Source organism: Mauremys mutica, chromosome 3 (genome assembly GCF_020497125.1).
Source record: "Mauremys mutica isolate MM-2020 ecotype Southern chromosome 3, ASM2049712v1, whole genome shotgun sequence".
NCBI lineage: Eukaryota > Metazoa > Chordata > Testudines > Geoemydidae > Mauremys > Mauremys mutica.
In genome coordinates, this window is record NC_059074.1 from 38713319 (window position 1) to 38733558 (window position 20240).

Genomic DNA, 20240 nt, shown 5'->3' on the forward strand with positions numbered 1-20240 from the left:
GAGTGGCACCAATTGTTCATGGCTCTCTTTCACAAACCAGGAATGGCCTGGGTTGGAATCACAATTTGATTGCTAAAGGTTGGTGGAGCAGGGCAGGGGCTCCAGATTCCTTCACCATCCTCATTCCTGATGGTGATTTCTGTACTGAGGGAGGAGCCACAGCCTCACTTTCACATTTTAGAAAATGTCTTTCCTTTCTGTTTCCAAACTTTCAAACAAATGGTGATCACCCCCATTTGGCATATCCACCCTGTGGTGGTGTGGGACCAGCAAGAGCTGGTTCTTGGTGGGAGGGGATGAGGAAGTCCTTTTGGCTATGTATGGCATTTGGTCTTTATTAAATATGTGATGGCAAGGTTAGCTAGTCTTGAGATAATGTATGTACAGTAGGAATGGCTTGGTATTTGCTGTACGTCTTTTAGAACCACAGTACATCTACACTTAAGGTGGCGTGAGGTCTACCGACGGTGCATGCTCTGATATCATGGGTATAAATAGAAGTGTAGACAGTGCAGCATTGCTTAGGTGCATAGAGTAGGTATAATGACCTAATTCCTAAACCCTTGGGTATATAACCTACATGGTTCTCTACAGGCCGAACCAGTGCCCCCCATATCTGCACAGGAATTGTTATCCTACTTGCTGCTGGAGCCTTTCCCTGCCACAGTAAAATATTCCAGCAGTGGGGAATAGCTCTGGCAGCAGGACAGGCAGCTGGGGAAGGTTCTGGCAGCTCTCCATTGCCTTTCCCTGCTGGAGCTTTTCACTGCCACATGTGGCTACACACTACAGTGAGCGTAGATACAACTTGCCTTTCACTGCAACGTGTAGCTACACGTACCCTCCATATGCTGCTGCAAGTGTAGACAAGCTCTTAGAATTATTTGGGGATATTTTTAGAACCACTCCTGTAGAATGACACAGATGCCTGTCTGAATTGGGGCCTATCTAGGAAAGCCTTAAGTGTGTGCTCAGCTTTGAAGTCAATGAGACTTAAACACACCCTTAAGTGCTTTCCTGAACCAGGCCTATAGATATGTAGCATGTCTGGGAGAATGTCTTTCCTTTCTACTGTGGATTTTGAAAACCTTGATTAAAGAAACTAATGAAAATCACTTCACGCAAAAGCCAATTTGTATGTTCAATACAGAAGGGGTTGACCTTCTCAGAGTCTTTCATCATCTTCCGCAAAGAACTCATACTTTTTACAAATAAATTATTTGTTAAGCCACGTTTTAAAATTTAAAAAGTTAACCAAGTATACACTTGTAAAGAGTTTCTAATGGTCCTGGATCAGATAATGATGGAATGTTATAAATCTCCAGAGTTCTTTAACTTTCAGTGAATTTCTGCTAAATGGTAAAAACGAACTATAAATAAATAAATACATAAACAACCAGGCTGGAGAATCAGTGGCAGAAGTTACTGCATTAATTTTGTATTGATTTATATGCTTTATTCATGTATTAATTTTTACTTTGCAGTCTTTACTGCTAATTTGGGCATTCATTCTATCTGATATTCTTGAGAAATGTAGCATTCTACATAAGTGTATAATTAAATTACTTGAATTACTTCTGTAAAATCAAGCACAAGCAGGTCTGTAAGAAAGACAGACCACGATGTATTTTAGTGTTTTTTCCTGATATTGGTTTGGAAAAAAAAAAGAGGGGGGTGGGTTATGTATCATGGTATTTATCTCTTGATGTACTTTGTTTTGTCAATTACTCAATAGAGAGATTTGCTGAGAACTTTTCAAAAGCAATCTTTTTTCTGTGAAGTATAAAAATAAAAATTATAAGCTTAATATTATGTTTAATATTTAAATATAGTCAAATACTTATTCTGGCCAAAATTGTCACACTAGGGTGCCTAAAGGCTGTTAAAAAGTGGTGTGATATTCAAAGGTGCTGAGCCCTCTGTTACATACTTTAGGTGGTCCTCAGGAAAAGAACTCTCCCCTCTTAGAGAACTAAGTAGCAGAGTAACTTTCCTACACCTTTTGGATGCATCCTAAGGTCTGACTTATCAAAGTCCTGTTACTAGGACTCTTAGGAAGTTGCAAGAGAGAGCCCATCTGTAAACATAAGATGATGTTCAAAACTGAATATGTTCCATTTTATATTGTGACAAAGTTCTTCCTCTACCTTGGTGGGTCCTGCGCTTATTGGCAGATTTGCTCACCTCAGTGATCTTCCTCTCTGGTGGAACCCACAGTTTCTGGGTCAACTCCTCCTGTGTCTGATCAGGAGTTGAGAGGTTTGGGGGGGAACCTGAGCCCGCCCTCTACTCCGGGTTCCAGCCCAGGGCCCTGTGGATCACAGCTGTCTATAGTGCCTCCTGTAACAGCTGCATGACGGCTACAACTCCCTGGGCTACTTCCCTATGGCCTCCTCCAAACACCTTCTTTATCCTCACCACAGGACCTTCCTCCTGGTGTCTGATAATGTTTGTACTCCTCAGTCCTCCAGCAGCACACCCTCTCACTCTCAGCTCCTTGCGCCTCTTGTTCCCAGCTCCTCACACGCACACCACAAACTGAAGTGAGCTCCTTTTTAAACCCAGGTGCCCTGATTAGCCTGCCTTGATTGGCTGCAGGTGTTCTAATCAGCCTGTCTGCCTTAATTGGTTCTAGCAGGTTCCTGATTACTCTAGTGCAGCCCCTGCTCTGATCACTCAGGGAACAGAAAACTACTCATCCAGTGACCAGTATATTTGCCCTCCACCAGACTCCTGTACCCCACTGGTCTGGGTCTGTCACATAATCTTATTTGTTGTCTCCTTTTTTACTATTAATCAGAATTTTCCTTATGATTTTATCTTTCCTAAACTTACTCATACATTCACAGATTCCAAGGCCAGAAGTGACCACTGTGATCATCCAGACTGACTGTATAACATAGGCCATAAAACTTTTCCAAGCTAATTCTTAGAGCATAGCTTTTAGAAAAGCACCCAATCTTGATTTTAAAATGGTCAGTGATGGAAAATCCACCATCTAGTTTGGTAAGTTCTTCCAATGGTTAATTACTCTCACTGTTAATAATTTATGCCTTCTTTTCCAGTGTGAATTTGTCTAGCTTCAACTTCTAGCCATTGGATCATGTTATACCCATCTCTGCTAGAATGTAGAGCCCTTTATTAAATATTTGTTCTCCATGTAAGTATTTATAGGCTGTAATCAAGTCACCCCTTAACCTTCTCTATGAGTTAAATAGATAGACTCAAGGAGCTCAATCACTCTAAGGCATGTTTTCTCATTCTTTAATCATTCTCATGGCTCTTATTTGAACCATCTCCAATTTATCAACATCCTCCTGAACTGTGGACACTAGTACTAGACATAGTATTTCAGTTGTGGCTGCACCAGTGCCAAATACAGAGGTAAAATAACCTCTCTACTGCTATTTGAGATTCTCTTATTTATGCATCCAAGGATTGCATTAATCTTTTTGGCAAAAGCTTCACAATGGGAGCTCATGTTCAGCTGATTGTCCAGCACAACCCAAAATCTTTTTGAGAGTCACTGGTTCCAGGTAGAGTTCCCACATGTTCAAAGTACGGCCTACAATCTTTGTTCCTAGATGTATACATTTACCCATGTTAAAATACATATTGTTTGCTTGCTCCCGTTTTATCAAGTGATCCAAATTCCTCTGTATTAGTGATCTGTCCTCTTCATTATTTACCACCCTCCCAATATTTGTGTGATCTGCAAACTTTATCAGTGATGATTTCATATTTTCTTCCAGTTAATTAATAAAAATGTTAAATAGCACAGGGTCAAGAACCAACCCATTCACTGATGATTCCCCATTTACAATTATTTGAGATCTATCAGTTAGTCAGCTTTTATTCCATTATAGTGTACCATATTAATTTTATATCTTTCTTTTATCAAAATGTCATGTGGTACCAAGTCAACTGCCTAACAAAAGTCTAAGTGTATTACATCAACCTTACTTTTATCAACCAAATGTGTAATCTCATCCAAAAAAGATATCTATTTTCCATAAATCCACATTGATTAGCATTAGATATATACCCCTACTTTAATTCTTTTTTAACTGAGTCCCATAGCAGCAGCTCCATTTATCTTGCCTGGGATCAATGTCAGACTGACAGGATTATAATTACCCACATCATCTATTTACCCTTTTAAAATATTGGCTCAACATTAGCTTTCTTCCACTCTTCCCTGGTGTACTAAAATTTAATGAAAATCAACATTAATGGTGCAGCAAGCTCCTTGGCCAGCTCTTTAAAACTCATTGATGCAAGTTATCCAGACTCGCTAATTGTAAAATGTCTAATTGTAGTAGCTGTTGTTCAACATCCTCCTGAGATACTAGTAGGATGGAAAGTGATCTTATATGTTCTTACATCTTCAACTTTTTCCCAAAAACAGAACAGAAACATTTATTGAATACTTCTGCCTTTTCTGTATGATTGTTGATAATTCTAACATTTCCATCTAGTAATGGATCAAAGTCATTGTTAGGATTATTTTTGTTCTTAACATATTTAAAAAATTCCTACTTATTGTCCTTAACTCTGGTGGGCACACATTTCATCATATGTCCCTCTGCTTCCCTACAATTGTCTACAATTCCTAGCTTCTGATTTACATTCATTACTATCAGCTTCTCATTTCTTCCATTTGTTACATTTATATAGCTTTCTTTACTTCCCTTCTAAACCAGGTCAATTTTTTAAACTAATATAGCCTTCTTCCTTGATTGTGGTTTTTTGGCATCTAGTTAAGTTTTATCAAACAATTCCCAATTATTGTTCACATTTTTCTGATTTAATTCTTCCACGCAGCTGCTCTGGCTCAATTTTTTTTTCAGCTTTGTAAAATTAGCCCTTATAAAGCACCCAGTATATATAACACTGGATGAGATTTTATTCTGTTTGCATATTATAAATGTGATCAAGTCATGATCATTTGTACCTAAGTTACTGTTCATTTTTAATTCTGTGATCAGTTCCTCTTTTTCTGTCAGATGATGTCAAATATAGAATTCTCCCATGTTAGATGTCTTGTTTAAGCAACGTTCGAGTTTCAGATCCATATGAGAGGATCCTAAGTATGAAGGTTTTATAAATCTGTAATTTTGTATATTGTAGGCCTGGCTTGACATAAGTAACTTGCCTCATTTCTTAGTGCCTTAAGTAGAAAGCTGATGGAAGATTAAGTTGGCATAACAAACAGTTTGCTGGAGTCAGGCTGGCTAGCTAAGAGCAGCAAGAACATCCTGGTATTATTAAACAAGCCTAAATATAAAATAAGGTAAAGGTCAGATTATGCATGGATAGCACAAGGATAGAGTATGCTGTATGGGGATTGGTTCCTGTAAAGTAACCAGCTTGTCCATGAATTGTATAGCTAGGAAATAGTTTTGTTAGAAATATATATAAGGAAAAGTTTTGTTGCATGACTTTGTATCTGTGATGTTCATTGCATCCACCCACTGCATTTGAGTCTGATCAACTCAGTGTAGCTTTACTAGTGTGCAAATAAAGGAACCTGAGTGAGTTTGGAGTCAAATTAAGTTTTTGGGGGACCAAGTGGAAGAGGTCTTGGGGGAACCCAACATATATAGTTCCATCTTCTTTTGGCTCCAGACCCTATGCTAGATCCTTTATGACTAAGGCTGCTAAAACAATTCTCTTTAGGATGGTTGGCTGACTGTGCCCATTTGATGACAATTTACTACTGAGAGAAGTCATGTATTACTTAAAGTTTGTCTGGAAGGACAGACGTCTTGCACTAACTTCTGGATTTTTGTTTTTGCCAAAATAAAACCCTTAGCCCAAAGGCAGCTGCTTTGTGCTGGAAGCTCTCCAGTGTATCTTTGAAACTGTTTGTGTCCTGCCCAAAGAGGTCAACGTTATTTGCATAATCCAGGTTGGTAAAAGAAGACAAGCCCACAGTTATACCGATATTTGCTGAAATATGTTCAAGGAGCTTATTCACTGTGCAGCACCACAGGGCTCGGGCCAAGACACATCCCTGCTTTACCCCAGATCTAGTGTAAAATCTCTCAGACCTATGGGTTCCCTGAATTATTATGTAGATCTAGAATTAGCCTCAGAAGGATACTGTGAACACAGATGCCTCTTGTATGGCCTTCCACAAGGCAGCTCTATCAATAAAATCTAAGACTGCCTTTAGAACTATCTGGTTAAATTCATGATGGATCTCAGACAAATGAGAGATCAAGTATAGTGTCCATTGTAGATTGCCCAGCAGTGAAGTCCGAGTGTTCTGGGAGACATTGTTTCACAAGGAGAGGCTGGAGTCAGGTGAGTAGGACATATATGAGGACTTCTCTAGGGGCAGGGAGCAGAGTTATTGGTCTTTAGCTACCATATCCAGTGCATGAGACTTTCCACTTATAGGTGAGACAATGGTCCCTTCCTTCCACTCTGCTGGTACCTTCCCAGTAGTCCAGAACTGGGAAAAAAAGTTGGAGTAATACTACACTCATGGCTCTATTGCACTGCTGAGAAGTTCAGGTGTTATACCTATCTCATAGAACTGGAAGGGACCCTGAGAGGTCAAGTCTAGCCTCCTGCCTTCGCTAGCAGGACCAAGTACTGATTTTGCTCCAGATCCCTAAGTGGCCCCCTCAAGGATTAGAGCTTACAACCCTGGGTTTAGCAGGCCAATGCTCAAACCACTAAGCTATCCCTCCCCTTACTGTTGGGTCTAGTAGCATGCCTGCTCCACAGTTTCTTTATGGCAGAGTGAACCTCTTCCAACACAGATGCAGCTACACAAGTTTCAGAGTCAAGGACTGCATCTCGGGATTGCAAATGTTTTGATGAATAGGATTAAAATTCAAAATGATCTGGACGAACTGGAGAAATGGTCTGAAATAAATAGGATGAAATCCAATAAGGACAAATACAAAGTATTCCACTTAGGAAAGAACTATCAGTTGCATACATACAAATGGGAAAGGACTGCCTAGGAAGGAGTACTGAGGAAAGGGATCTGGGAGTCATAGTGGATCACAAGCTAAATACGACTCATCAGTGTAACACTGTTACCAAAAGACCCCAAACATCATTCTGGGCTGCATTAACAGGAGCGTTTTAAGCAAGACACAATGAAGTAATTCTTCCTCAATACTCCATGCTGGTTAGGCCTCAACTGGAGTAGTGTGTCCAGTTCTGGGTGCCATATTTCAGGAAAGATGTGAAATAATTTGAGGAAGTCCAGAGCAGAGCAACAAAAAATATTAAAGGTCTAGAAAACCTGACCTATGAGGGAAGGTTGAAAAATTGGGTTTGTTTAATCTAGAAAAGAGAAGACGGGGCAGGGGTGAAGTACACAATAACAGTTTTCAAGTACATAAAAGGTTGTTACAAGGAGGAGGGAGAAAAAAATGTTTTCTTTAAACTCTGAAGATAGGACAAGAAGCAATGGGCTTAAATTGAAGCAAGGGTGGTTTAGGTTGGACATTAGAAAATCTTCCTGTCAGAGTAGTTAAGCACTGGAATAAATTGCCTAGGAAGGTTGTGGAATCTCTGTCATTGGAGATTGTTAAAATTAGATTAGACAAACACCAGTCAAGGATGGTCTAGATAACACTTAGTCCTGCCTTGAGTGCAGAGGACAGGACTAGAAGATCTGTCAAGGTCCTTACGATTCTATGATCTACTGCTAATGCATCCAGATCTGGACATGGAGTTGCTTCAGGAAGGTTAAGTGCAGACTCATAATATTCTTTGTACCTTTGCAGAACTTTTTCTTGTTTATGAGCATAGACCTGATGCAAAGTCCAGTTTTGGGTCAAAGTGATTGAATAGTTTCGCATGCAGTTTGCAATTTATGAGATCTAATTCCTGCATCTGTCTCTTTTGTCAAGTTCTCAAAAATAAGCTTTATGGTCCACTTTTGCTCTCACTTAGAAAATACTTTGTAAATGTTTGTTTGGTGTCATCATAGCACTGTCTGGCTTCAAGTTTCTTTTGCAAAATTTGAAGTGTCTCAATTGCACAGCCAGGGGCATTGCTTGTAGGTTATGGGATGGCATCTATGGCTTCTGAGATGCCTGTTCTTATGGCCGTTTAGGCTAATTCTACATCAACCAGAAGAGTACCTAGTGCATCAAATTTGTTTTTCACTGTGACATTGTGTTAGCAAGTGCTGAATTTTTACATGTGTTGTGCCTCTAACTTAGTTGAAATTGAGCAGCAAATCCCATTTTAGTCACAAAAAGATAATGACTAGTGTTTGCCAGGGCTTCTGCACCTCTGTCGTCCCAGTATGACATTGCTATACTACAATTCTGGACTAATACAGGTCCAGCTCATTCCTCGTTTGGCCACTGTTGGATAGCCAAGTTTCCTGATAGATCTCTAAGCGCCTGAACAAACTGCCAGTAAAGGTAATGTTGTGAGAAGCACAAAAGGACTGTAATCTCAGTGTTGTCATTTATTGCTCTGGAGCAAAATGGCCCAAGAATAGCTCTGAACCCATTTCTGGGATGACGAAATACATCATGATGTCTCCAAGTATAATAAGTTGCATGTGCAGAAGAATAGATTGCATCATTGCTGTCAGTTGCTGATAGAATTCACCTTTAATAGCATCTGTAGCTTCCTCAGTGGGGGAGTAGACTACAGTGATGGACAGCAGCCCATAGCAATGCCTCTGGTGTATAACAGTCAATCAGAAATAGGGTCCCATGTTGTGAGTTATTGATTTAAAAGTGGTTGGAGGATGAGTGCCATCTTGTTTATATGCCTGGTTCCTCCAGAATACAGTAGACTTGCATTCACCACAAAATGTTGACCTTTATTCATGAGTCTCACCCTGGCTATTCCAGCAACTGCAATGTTGTATCATTTCAACTCTTGGACTAGAGAAACCTGGTAATGACCTCATTTAGAGTTAGTACATTTCAGGTGGAAAATCTGTGGATGGTACAGGCATTATGGAGTTTGCCGTAAAATGTGGACCATATTTCATTGAACACCCATTGGCTTGCTCTTTCTCCTTGGGACAGAGGAGATGTAGAGTAGTGACTTTGTTTGGGGACACCAACCCCCTTCTCAGAAACCCTTTTGCACACAGCAGATGGTTCTGAGGTTGTAGCTCTTCCACCTTCACCACAGTTTGGGGAATAATTTCCCCTCCTCTAGATCAGCTGTTGGCCTTCACTTGTAACCCTGAGCAGGTCCCCTTATTGGATACTACTGGCCAGAGCTGGTAGTTTATCTGATCCCTCTTGATCTTTTTTTTTTCAGATGAAATATAATATGGGTTTGAGCCAACTCTTATTTGTAAAACTGAAGCCTTCCACCCTGATCATGAATCATTATATTATCTTCAGTTTTTCAATAGATATTTCTTTGGCTGGAATTAGATATCCATGGTCAGTAAATGCTAGTTAATGTTCGTTCATGTTGCACTTCTTATACTTTTTTTGCTTCTTTTATCTCTGCAGTATTTACACTTTCAGAAGGTTGTTGTCTAAGGCCCTGATTCAACAAAACACACATGTACTTAACTAACTTCAGTGGAACATAAGTAAGCATTTAATTTCTTTGCAGAATAGAGATAGGATTACTCACCTGCTCAATCAGGCCTAAATTCATAAAATGAGCACAAACAAGGTTGGTTGAAGTATTAAGTGAGCCAGATACTAGGTGAGCCAGATATTAAAATATTAGTGGGGTAGGACTTTCAAACATGCCTAACATTGGCCTAGCTCTGCTCCCAATAAAGTCAATAGTAAAATTCCCATTAATTCACAGTGAATTAGACCCAGATATCACACTTTTGAAAATCCCAACCTAGACATTCTACGTGCTATTTTACTCATTATAAAACACATTTCCTAACACTGAGAATAACTAGAATATGAAATAATTTCATAGGCAGTAGTGAAATCTCCATTACTTGCGTTATTTAAACAGATTGGGTAAGGAAATTAAAAATATAGTGAAGGGAACAAATCTACACCGGTAGAAGAATGGAAAAGGTCATTTTATAGGTTTTTTCCACTTCTCATATGATTTTCTCAGAAATGCAACCTTTCCATAGCAGTATTAAAAAAAGAGAGCTTTGCTTTTCTAAGGAAAGTACAGAAGATGACCTCGCCTCTCTCATATTTCATTACAACAGAAAAAGGGAAACAACACAGTTGTACTGTTTATTTTCTTTTGACACCTAGTGCACTTAAGCCGTGACTGATGCAGCAGCAGCTGCTCTCTGAAATATTGAAATGTGCCTGACAGGGCTCATCTGTTGTGACTTGTCCCTTTTCTCCTCAACATTACCAGTGGAAGACTGAGATAATGATGACTACTTTCACGAGCATAGCCAGTACTAAACAAGGTAGCTATACTTCGTATTTGTCACATTTTATGCTCATATATTTCTAAATGAAACGGCATGAATTGGAAATCAACTGGAGATTCAAGAAATACACTCTTTATAGAGTTGCCCCTTTTTGTCCCAAGCAGTTAGTCAAAATTCAGGGCCCTGGGGGTGTTCCAGTTGGAAATAGAAACTGATGAAGTCTGGTATTTTCTGCAATCTTGTTTATTTACAAGTAATGTACAATGTCCTGTACATTACCATGAGCAGAGGAGCAGTTTCTTAGCTTATAAATCCTAAAGTTCTTTAGCCAATATCAGATCCAAAAACTCCATCCCAGCTCCCGCCCACCCCATTTCTCTGTGCAAAACAATACTCTGCCAAAAGCTCCTGAGCACGTTCACACTCATCTTTTTGACTTAACTGTAAGCATAAGCCCTCACCTATGTTATCTGAAGGGTGAGTTCACACTTATCAACCTCAATGGGGGTTTTAACTCAACTCATAAAAAGGATTCATCCAGCTCATAACCATATGTTTTCATCCTGATGATGGAATCCTAGGTTTTCAGATGTGGAGTGGTGGTTGATTCTACCAGATATCACTATGTAAGTTACTTTCATAGCCAGGGCACTCATCTGAAATCTTGAAACTTCAAAGGGAAATAAAAAAAAAAAAGCGGCAGGAAACAGATATGCTGGATAAACTCAAACTTCAGAGTTCACTAGACAATAAGAGAAAAAAAATGGTCTGTTCAATTGGAAATGACAGCCAATATCTAAATGTTCAAAAACAGAACTATATATTGTAGAGATAGGATAGAGTGGGATATGCTACTCACTGGTCTGGCTACTTGCAGCCTAAACATTCCCCAGCTAACCCACCTATCTAGCTTAACGACAGGTGCTTTAGACATGTGTATAGTATCTATCATGGTTGCAGGGCTAGCTGCACCTCTGCCCCTTTATTAGTGTCTCCAAGAGCACCTACCTCAGGTCTGAGGTCTCTTGCCCTTAACTGTCTTGGGGTAGAATCATGTGATTCTTCCACTGGGATCTAATTACAGTACCCTGTGCATACCAAGCACTTATCACCCTTCAGGTCCAGCTGAGTTTTGGGCTTCTGCATTTCCTCCTTTTGTGAACCTGTGAACTGCGATTTAGTGATCAACAGCCTTCTTAAAACAAAGTATTTTTATGTAACAGTTGGAATAACACATTAGAGATTAAAAAAGAGGATCTTATCTCAGCATATTTAGTCTCATCTCATCTTATGCTTCACCACAAGCTAAATTACATAGGATTCCCTCTTAAAATACAAGAGAATAGAACAGAACCAAGTTACATTATTTTAGGAAGTCAAAAAAATGGGCTCTTGGGACCCAGCCTGGACTCAGCTTGTTTCCTAGATAACAACCAGTCTGTTCCTCCTATTTCAAGGAATCTGAGTTTTCTGAATGCCACCACCCTCACCATTTGTCTGGGCTCAAGAACCATATTGCTCAATGGTGTCCTTTTTACAAGGCCAAGATATTAATTCATGCTTTTGCATCAAACTGGTTTTCCCAGTGGACCAGCAAGGCCATGTAGAGAAATACCCCTGTGATGGTCTAACTACCCAACCATGGAGCAAACTATTCACACTATTGGCTTGTATTCACTGGTCTTGTGACTGGATCTACATGTGAGTGCATAGGAACTTCTGTTTCCCTCTGATAGTCTAACATACCATCCCAACTATATTGGGGGATACAGATCACTAATCATTACCAAGCAGCCTACCGTTCATCACAGAATCTAAGCACCATGCAAAAGGTGTAAAAAGAAGGCACAAACAGTTCTAAAAGGTACTTTTCTCTTTCTTTCACATAGTTCCAGTGAGTATGTGGATATTTTTATTTAATGGGACTCATTGCTAAGGAAACAGTTTATTGACAAGCATGTGTATTTCTGATGTGAGCACACTTGAAAGCATGGTCTTGCAGGTAAGGTACTAGACTGGATGGCAATCAGAAACTATGGTGAAGGGCACCATATAAGCACCATACAAGATAGACAGTCAGATTTGTAAAAGGGACATAATAATTCCCCTCTCCTATCTCTTGTCTGTCTTGTCTTTTTAGATTGCATGCTTTTTGAGGCAGGACTTCTTTCTGACTATCTGCATGTTTGTGTAATGCCTAGTACAGTAGGGAACTGATCTTAGATGGGGCCTCTAAGTGCTACTGCAATATAATAAGAAAAACAACAAGCATTCTTGGGCTCAATCTGATCTCCTCTGTCCAGGAGTTCCATTTAAGGGTTTTGAGAATCATCACAAACTATTACAGCAAATTGGGACACTTTTAGAAGAGAGCAATTCATGAAAAACAATAGTTCTGGTCTTTTTTTTTTTTTTAACTGAATAAATGATGACATTTATTAAAAAAATAGAAAAACCCTTTAGTTTGCAACTGACATTTTCATGACCTCTTCACTGGCCTGTTTTGATCACAGTTTACTTTGATAAAGTATCTCTGCTTCTATGCTTTCAGTGGGCCACCTCAGAAGCTAAGACCACTTTCTTTCCAGAACATTTGAAATCTTGCCTTTTCATCTACTTTTTCATGGAGTAATGGGCAACCTTTTCAAACTTTTTCCTATGAAAGGAGGTTGTGACTTTTCTGTTGGGCCAGGTATATACCATGCAGCACTTTGCTCTGCTTTGACTTTTTTCCTTAGTTTCTTGTGTGCATACTTGACTCCTCTTGTGAGACTGTAAAACTTCTGAGGGATCAGGTTCAAGGATATTTAAAAGCTAAACTGTTTTAGATATTCACCTCTTCTTTCTCTCTCCCTACAAGATTTTGAGCTTTGCCCACAATCTTTAGTGTTCCATCTCAGAAACAAACTCTGATTTTCTTTGTTATGGGTCCATATAACTGCAATAATTTATTTTTAATTTTATACAATAACTAAAAATCAGCATATGGGGTACCCAAGACCAGTAATACATCACATAGTAATAACCCAAAAGGAGAGAGTATTCCCAGAAAGCACAGAAAAAGGGCAAATCATACAGCAAAATAGTATCCAATGTACTTATCCTCAGCCATGCACTAGACTTTCTATCTGGTCATTTATACTGGAGCTCATCACTACATTATCTGGGAACCATAGCATAAAAACCACACATCCCGGATGGAGGGTGAAGGAAGTAGCCTAGAGATGTCTAGAATCTGGAGAGGTACAAAGTATCTGAAAGAGACCTTAGCAATAGTTTTCTAGTATCTAATATTATTTATCCCATAGCCTCCATCAGGAACAGGTCCTCATTTTGTTAGGCATTGTAGAAACATAAATGGTACCTGCCTCAAAGAGTTGTCTACATATCTGGCCCTGTTAACTCATCTTCTCATTATTCTTTTTTTTTAATCTTCCTCATCTTCCTTATTCTTAGAGTTAAACTCTGTCTTAAATTAGGTGTGAACTCGAATAATAGAAATCCAACAATAATTATTTCAAACAAGCATTTTTGCGCTTTCTCCCATGGTGACCTCACACATGGGAGGAGCTCCTTTTAACATCTGCAAAACTGCTCCATTCTGTTTCTTCAAAGCCCTCCTTAAAACTCTGAAGGGCTATGATACCTATAAAATACTTGACAATGATAAGGCAGCTAGTGTGCTGAGACCACTGCCTATCATGCTGACTAGTACTGTCTCAGGGCTGGTCTACACTAAGGGGAAAAATCGATATAAGATACGCAACTTCAGCTACGTGAATAACGTAGCTGAAGTCGAAGTATCTTATATCGATAACTTACCCGTCCTCACGGCGCGGGATCGATCTCCGGGGCTCTCCATATCGACGACGCCACCGCCGTTCGCGGTGGTGGAGTTCCGGAATCGATATAAGCGCGTTCGGGGATCGATATATCGCGTCTAGATGAGACGCGATATATCGATCCCTGAAAAATCGATCGCTACCCGCCGATACGGCGGGTAGTGTAGACGTAGCCTCATTGTTTCCTTGTACTCTCTAGGCTGTGTATATCCACCTATTGTCTGTTGCCATAGGGTTAGACAGTGAAGGGCTGATAACCGATCCCTGTGAACCCAACTAGAAACATACCCACTTGGTGATAATTCCCCATGCCTAACTATATTTTGAGACCTATCGGTTAGCCAGCTTTTAATCCATGTAATGTGTTCCAAAAGTCATCTGTCATCAAGTCCTGGTGGTGGAGTGAGTATTAGCCTTATGGATCAGTTTGGGAATGTGCATCATTAAGGAAAGATGCTATGGGAGAAAGTACGATGTTTCTGAGAGCAGCAGACAAGCAGGGAGTAGAGACAGACAACACTGCCTGAGCTAAAGGGATGAGGGAACCGACACTATGAATCAAAAAAACATAAGAGTAATGAGCCTTGATGATATGGAGAAGAAACATGAATTTGATGCACTGTGCATCAACAGACCTGTTACAGCAAGACTGTGATCCACAGTGAGACTGTCTGCAGATGTGCATTATCCCAGTTGGAGCTCCTGGAGACAATGAGCTGGACTGATGCACAATGCCTCTGGGACTGCTGGGAAAGCATGGCTAGAAGTTTCCTACCACACCCTTTTACTGTGTGCAATATGAGTTTCTACACTAGCTTCACACTGTTGGTTGAAGTGAAAGGTTGCCGTAGCTATGGTCGCACCACTGTTCCTCCCCTTCCCATCTTCTTTGGAAAAGTTGGCACCTAAAGATAGGATTGTGACCGGTCAGCAAAAGAAGGGTGAGGGTGTAGGGGCTGCTTGTGTCTTTTTTCTTTCTTTGTGTACCCACAAATTTTATATTAAAGAAGCAACAATGCTATCTGCTAAAACGATCATACATGCCATAGCTTTGGTGAATAATCGCCTGCCTTGAAAAAGGCTCTAAACAGCAGATTCAACAGACCATTGCATGGTATCACATCTGCCCATTTCTTAACTACAAGCTGAGGATTGTAAAATAGCTGGCATTCATTTTGGTTCAACATAGACATATTGCTACTACAATTTTCTTATCCCCCCGCCCCACCTTCCTTTTTTCTTTTTCATTTTCTCATTCCTAGCATGTAAATTGGTTTCTCACTAATTAAATCTTGAAATGCCTTCTGGCATGGCAGGAGTATTTTGACTTCTGTATTTCTATGAAATTCAATAAAGCATGTGAAAGTTCACTTGAAAAAGTACTGTTTCAAACTTTTAGAAGTTAGCCAATGGCCTTATGATAATGCCCTTGACAGAGACTCATTTTGATTCACCATTTGAAATTAGGTTTGGAAAGGATGTGGTAACAGATTATAATCAGACTAACTGGAATCAATTTGCTTACTGTGTTAGTTGAGTTTCCATTCAAATGTAAACCACTGTCAAAGAGGGGTGAGGAAGCTCCACTGCTATGATCACTGGATGGTCCAGGGGAACCTGAAAATCAGACAGTGATAGATAATTGCTTAACGATTTTAAAATATTAAACAATTCATTATTATTTCAACTGAGGAAGGATTACAATGTGAGAATTGGTGAAATAAGACTTCATACAAAAACAGACACGTGATTGCCTTTTAGCATGACAAGCAACGGTATGCATCTGATCATTGGCTGTACTTTACTGGATGAGAAAAATGAAGGCAGTTAGATATCTTTATGTACAGAGTGCTCAATGGGATTACTCACATGTTTAAGTGTTTGTCAGATTAAGCCTTTTTACCGTAAGGTTGAGTTTTTGAAAGCTGAATAGAGAATTTAGCCACACATATCCCATTAAAATTAATAGCTAAATTCCCTAGTCACATGTTAAGGGCATATGCATGCATTGGTTTATAAATACATCTTAGCACTTGGCTTGCAAGGTGCCTATTAAGTGGACATGTAAAATTTATTAATGGATCTGATTTTTTTTGTTGGTGAATGCCTGTTATTTTAGAGAATTGGAGATATTCATTATTTTCATTCGGAAATTAAGTGCAAGAAAACACATTATTGCAATGTTCATATTGCATGGTTATGTGCTCAAAAGCCAACTTTCGAGTTAATTCTTCCTCGTGCATGTATACATTAGGAGGTTAGCTGTAAATATATTGTTTGATGGCAGCTTATCTGAGATATGTATGTCTATTTAGGTTATAAATAACATATATTATATTAGAAATAGTATGTGATTACATAATTAAATACTATTATAATGCAAATGCCAAAGAGCACAGGGTTTAGGTTTTGCTTTTAGATTTAATTCTTTCATTTTTTTTTCATTTGCGTGCTTAATTGTACAAATTTCACATTGAAATAATGTATGTTTTACATTTAATTTACTATGGCAATCTGAATATATTGACAAAAGCATGTAAAAATCAAACTCACAGCTCCACATTCATTATCACCAAAATTCATTATTCTGTCTGCAGCAATCACTTGAAATTCCTCTTAAATCATTTCTCATTAATAGGCCGATCAAGTCTCTAACTTAATAACACATAACAGAGGATGACAATCATTCATGTCCATATGCCTTTTTTATGCTTCTATTCCATGCACATTTGTTGGGCTTAGCAAAAATGGAAATACATTCATAGAACTGTACAATAAGGCTCATCTTTTCCATAACAATTTATGCACATATTTTAACTAGAGAAGAAAGAAATGATTCAACTTTATTTAATTTTTCCAAGCAGCCATGTCTCTGTGTATCTCGTAAATGTTTTTTATATAGCCAGACGTGCTAAAACCACATTTTATGGGAAAGTTACAGAATAAACCTCTACCAAGTTTTGAAAACTACTGGGCATGTTTGGGTTTTTAGTAGTTTCTTCAGGCCTTTAAATCAGTTAAAAACAGGTATATAAAATTACTCTAAAATGCCTTATAACAGTGGAAGTTTGCTGATGATCATTATTTAATTAAGCATGCTTTCATTTATTTTATAAAATATTTGTGTGGAAGAGCTAGAAACATACAAATATAGCTTATCAAATACATTGCCTAAATTCACAGAATAAAAAAATTCTATGGTTTGTGTGCAGATCATACTCCAAAAATATCTTTTCTAGACTGGTAGGTTGCCACTTGCACTGGTTTTAATGGATAATATTTAATGGATAATATCTCTGTTGCCCCTGAGGCAGAGGTGACTCCACGTGCTGCCTCCATCCCTAGCACCGTCCCCTCCACTCCCATTGCCCAGAAACCGGCTAATGGGAGCTGCGCAGGCGGTGTTTGTGGGCGGGGGCAGCACATGGAGACCAGCTGCCTCCCTCCCCCCAGGGGCCACAGAGATGTGCCAGCAGTCAGCCACTTCCAGGAGCAGCATGGGGACAGGGCAGGCAGGCAGCCTGCCTGAGCCCTGCTGCGCTGCCGACTGGGAGACACCTGTGGTAAGCACCTCCCAGCTGAAGCCTGCACCTCGCACCCCCTTCCTGCACCCCAATCCCTTGCCCCAGCCTGGAGCCCCCTCCTGAACCCAAACTCTCTCCCAGAGCTTGCACCCCTCACTCCTGCACCCCAATCCCCTGCCCCAGGCTCAGCCTGGAGCCCCCTCCCACACTCCAAACCCCTCAGCCCCAGCCTGGTGAAAGTGAGTGAGGGAGAGCAATGGAGGGAGCGAGGGAATGGAGTGAGTGGGGCTTTGGCCTCAGGAAAGGGGTGCGGTGGGAAGGGACAGGGTAGATCCTGGGTTGATCTTAAATTCAAAAAGTGATCTTTAGAGTAAAAAGGTTGGAGACCACTGGTTTAAGTATTGCAACACAGGGCGCAGCAAAGCCTATATATATTTTAAAATATGGGCCTATATTCTTACTCACTGAACATTAAATAATAATGTACATTAAAGAATAAAGCTTCTTGTAGTAAAATATCTGAAAATAAGATTATTATTTCTGTCAGTGTCTGCTCATTATGAGAAATATTGCAAAGGGAAAAAAATTAGCTGTACCCATTAATTTCTTCTTACCTAATGGGAGCTTTAGAAATGATGGAGCTTCCCTGAGGTACTGTACAGTGATGGTAACTTCATCGCCAGCATTTCGCAGTAGGTGTACCTGTCAGTGTGACAAATAACAGCTACTTTTTATCAAAAGAGAACCAGCCACAGAAAGGAAAATAGTCTGCAACAAAACCTCCATCTCTCTTGTTTTGACAGAAATACAACAGTAATGTTTATCATTGGAATGAAGAATATCTTGTGGGTCAAGTCACTCCATCAAATGATAAAACCAAGTATACCCACAATTACTGAAGAAACTGAGAAAAATTAAAAGTTGAAGGACGGTTTGTGTTTACGTACAGACAGAAAAATCAACACCACTCTCTGAAAACAATTGCATATCATACGCCTGTCGTGACAGGTAAGTGGTACATTAAAGATGAAAAAATGAAATGTAGTGCACATTTTACATTTCTGTTTCCTGACTGAATCAGACTTGCAGCAGGAATTCATTTTCCTTCGCCACCCAGAGCACTTCAGCCGTGTTAACAGGATACAAGAATTGTCTTTTAAATATATACTGAGTTAAAATAATCAAAAGGTGTGTACTATAAGGCCTCTTTGCATACAATTGTTTTCTAATTCAGATATTAAACACAAGTGAAGTCTATTGTGGAGCGTAGCTGAGGCCTGGCCTGACATGAATAATTAACACACGGAGGAAGGCCTCATTTTTTGGAAGACAGAATTAGGGAAGAAATGAATCATCAGAGTAGCACTGCTGTATGCCACATAACAATACACGAGTGCCGAAGGCTGGAGTCGAATTAATTTCTTGGGAAGTCGAGTGGAAAAAAGTCTCAAAGGGAATCCCAGCAGTTTCTGGAAAGGATCTTCATTCCCACTCACTTTCATCTGCACCTCCCTGCTTCAAAGCAACCCCCTTGCTCCTTCTTTGATCTCACTGAGCTCCTGCTCCCCACTTAGCCTGTTCTCTGCTCAGTGAATTTCCCTCTTGGCCCCAACGCTCATGTAGATGATTTTCCCCCAATATTTGTCTCAGTGTTGATATAATTGCAATTGTACCACAAGTTCAGCAATATTTGATGTTTTATTTAAAGCCACAGCTCCTGCAGCCAAGTGCTTACATGAGAACTTCAGTTTTCATTTAGAAAAAAGCCCTACTGGGTGTGGGGAAAAAGCTGCAAACATCGCCTGAGTGCACCCTGGAAACTCAAAACCAGAAGGAAAAGGAAAAAAACCATTCATTCATTCTAAATCTCACAATTGCAAAGCCAGTCTCATGATTTTGGGCTATAACTCCTTATTTCTGAAGATGTGTGGTTGGCAATATTGGTCTTCCATGCCTCCCCCGCCCCCAACATACAGGTAAAAGAGGTGCCACCTGTAATAGCAACCCCAACACTTCTCCTTTTGCTCCCCATCCTCAACAGAAATATGCAAACGTTACCCTTGATGACTGTTAACTCATCCACATCCTCCCAATTCTCCATGTATCTGTATACTCTACTATTGCATCTCTTTGGACTCTCTTTGTTTCATCCCTTTGCACAGTGTCTAGCACCACAGGACCGTGCTCTCTGATTGGTGTCTCTATGGGCTACCACAATATAAATAAAAACAGAGAACTGACAAGTGGAAGATGGAGAACTTATGCACTGGCAGGCTAAACGACTTGTTCAAGGACACATAATATCTAAGGAAAGGCTGGGGACTGAACCTAGCTATCCTGAATTGCAATGCAAAGCCTAGGCCACATCATCATTCTTCTATCCCAACTTCTATAAAATTTGTTCATTAAAAGCTGAAACTGAGTTGCAGCTCTGCCAGTCATGAACTGTATTATACCACGTTCCTGAATAGTTCAGATAACTGATTGTTTTATGTGCAGCCTATTACACATATGCACATATTTTAGAAACTTCAGTTGGTGTAAATAACTGAA

The 20240-nt window shown here is 39.7% G+C and overlaps 1 protein-coding gene across 1 annotated transcript in view; it reads right to left on the reverse strand.

Moving 5' to 3' along the window:
- Positions 1–20240, reverse strand: part of SNTG2 (syntrophin gamma 2) — a 475088-nt gene that overhangs the window by 146945 nt on the left and 307903 nt on the right. Inside the window, exons 7-8 of the mRNA XM_045008823.1 lie at positions 18302–18389; positions 15689–15780 (exon numbers count right to left, since the gene is read on the reverse strand). Of these exons, the coding sequence (XP_044864758.1) occupies positions 15689–15780; positions 18302–18389 (180 nt within the window). The remainder of the gene's footprint in view (positions 1–15688; positions 15781–18301; positions 18390–20240) is intronic.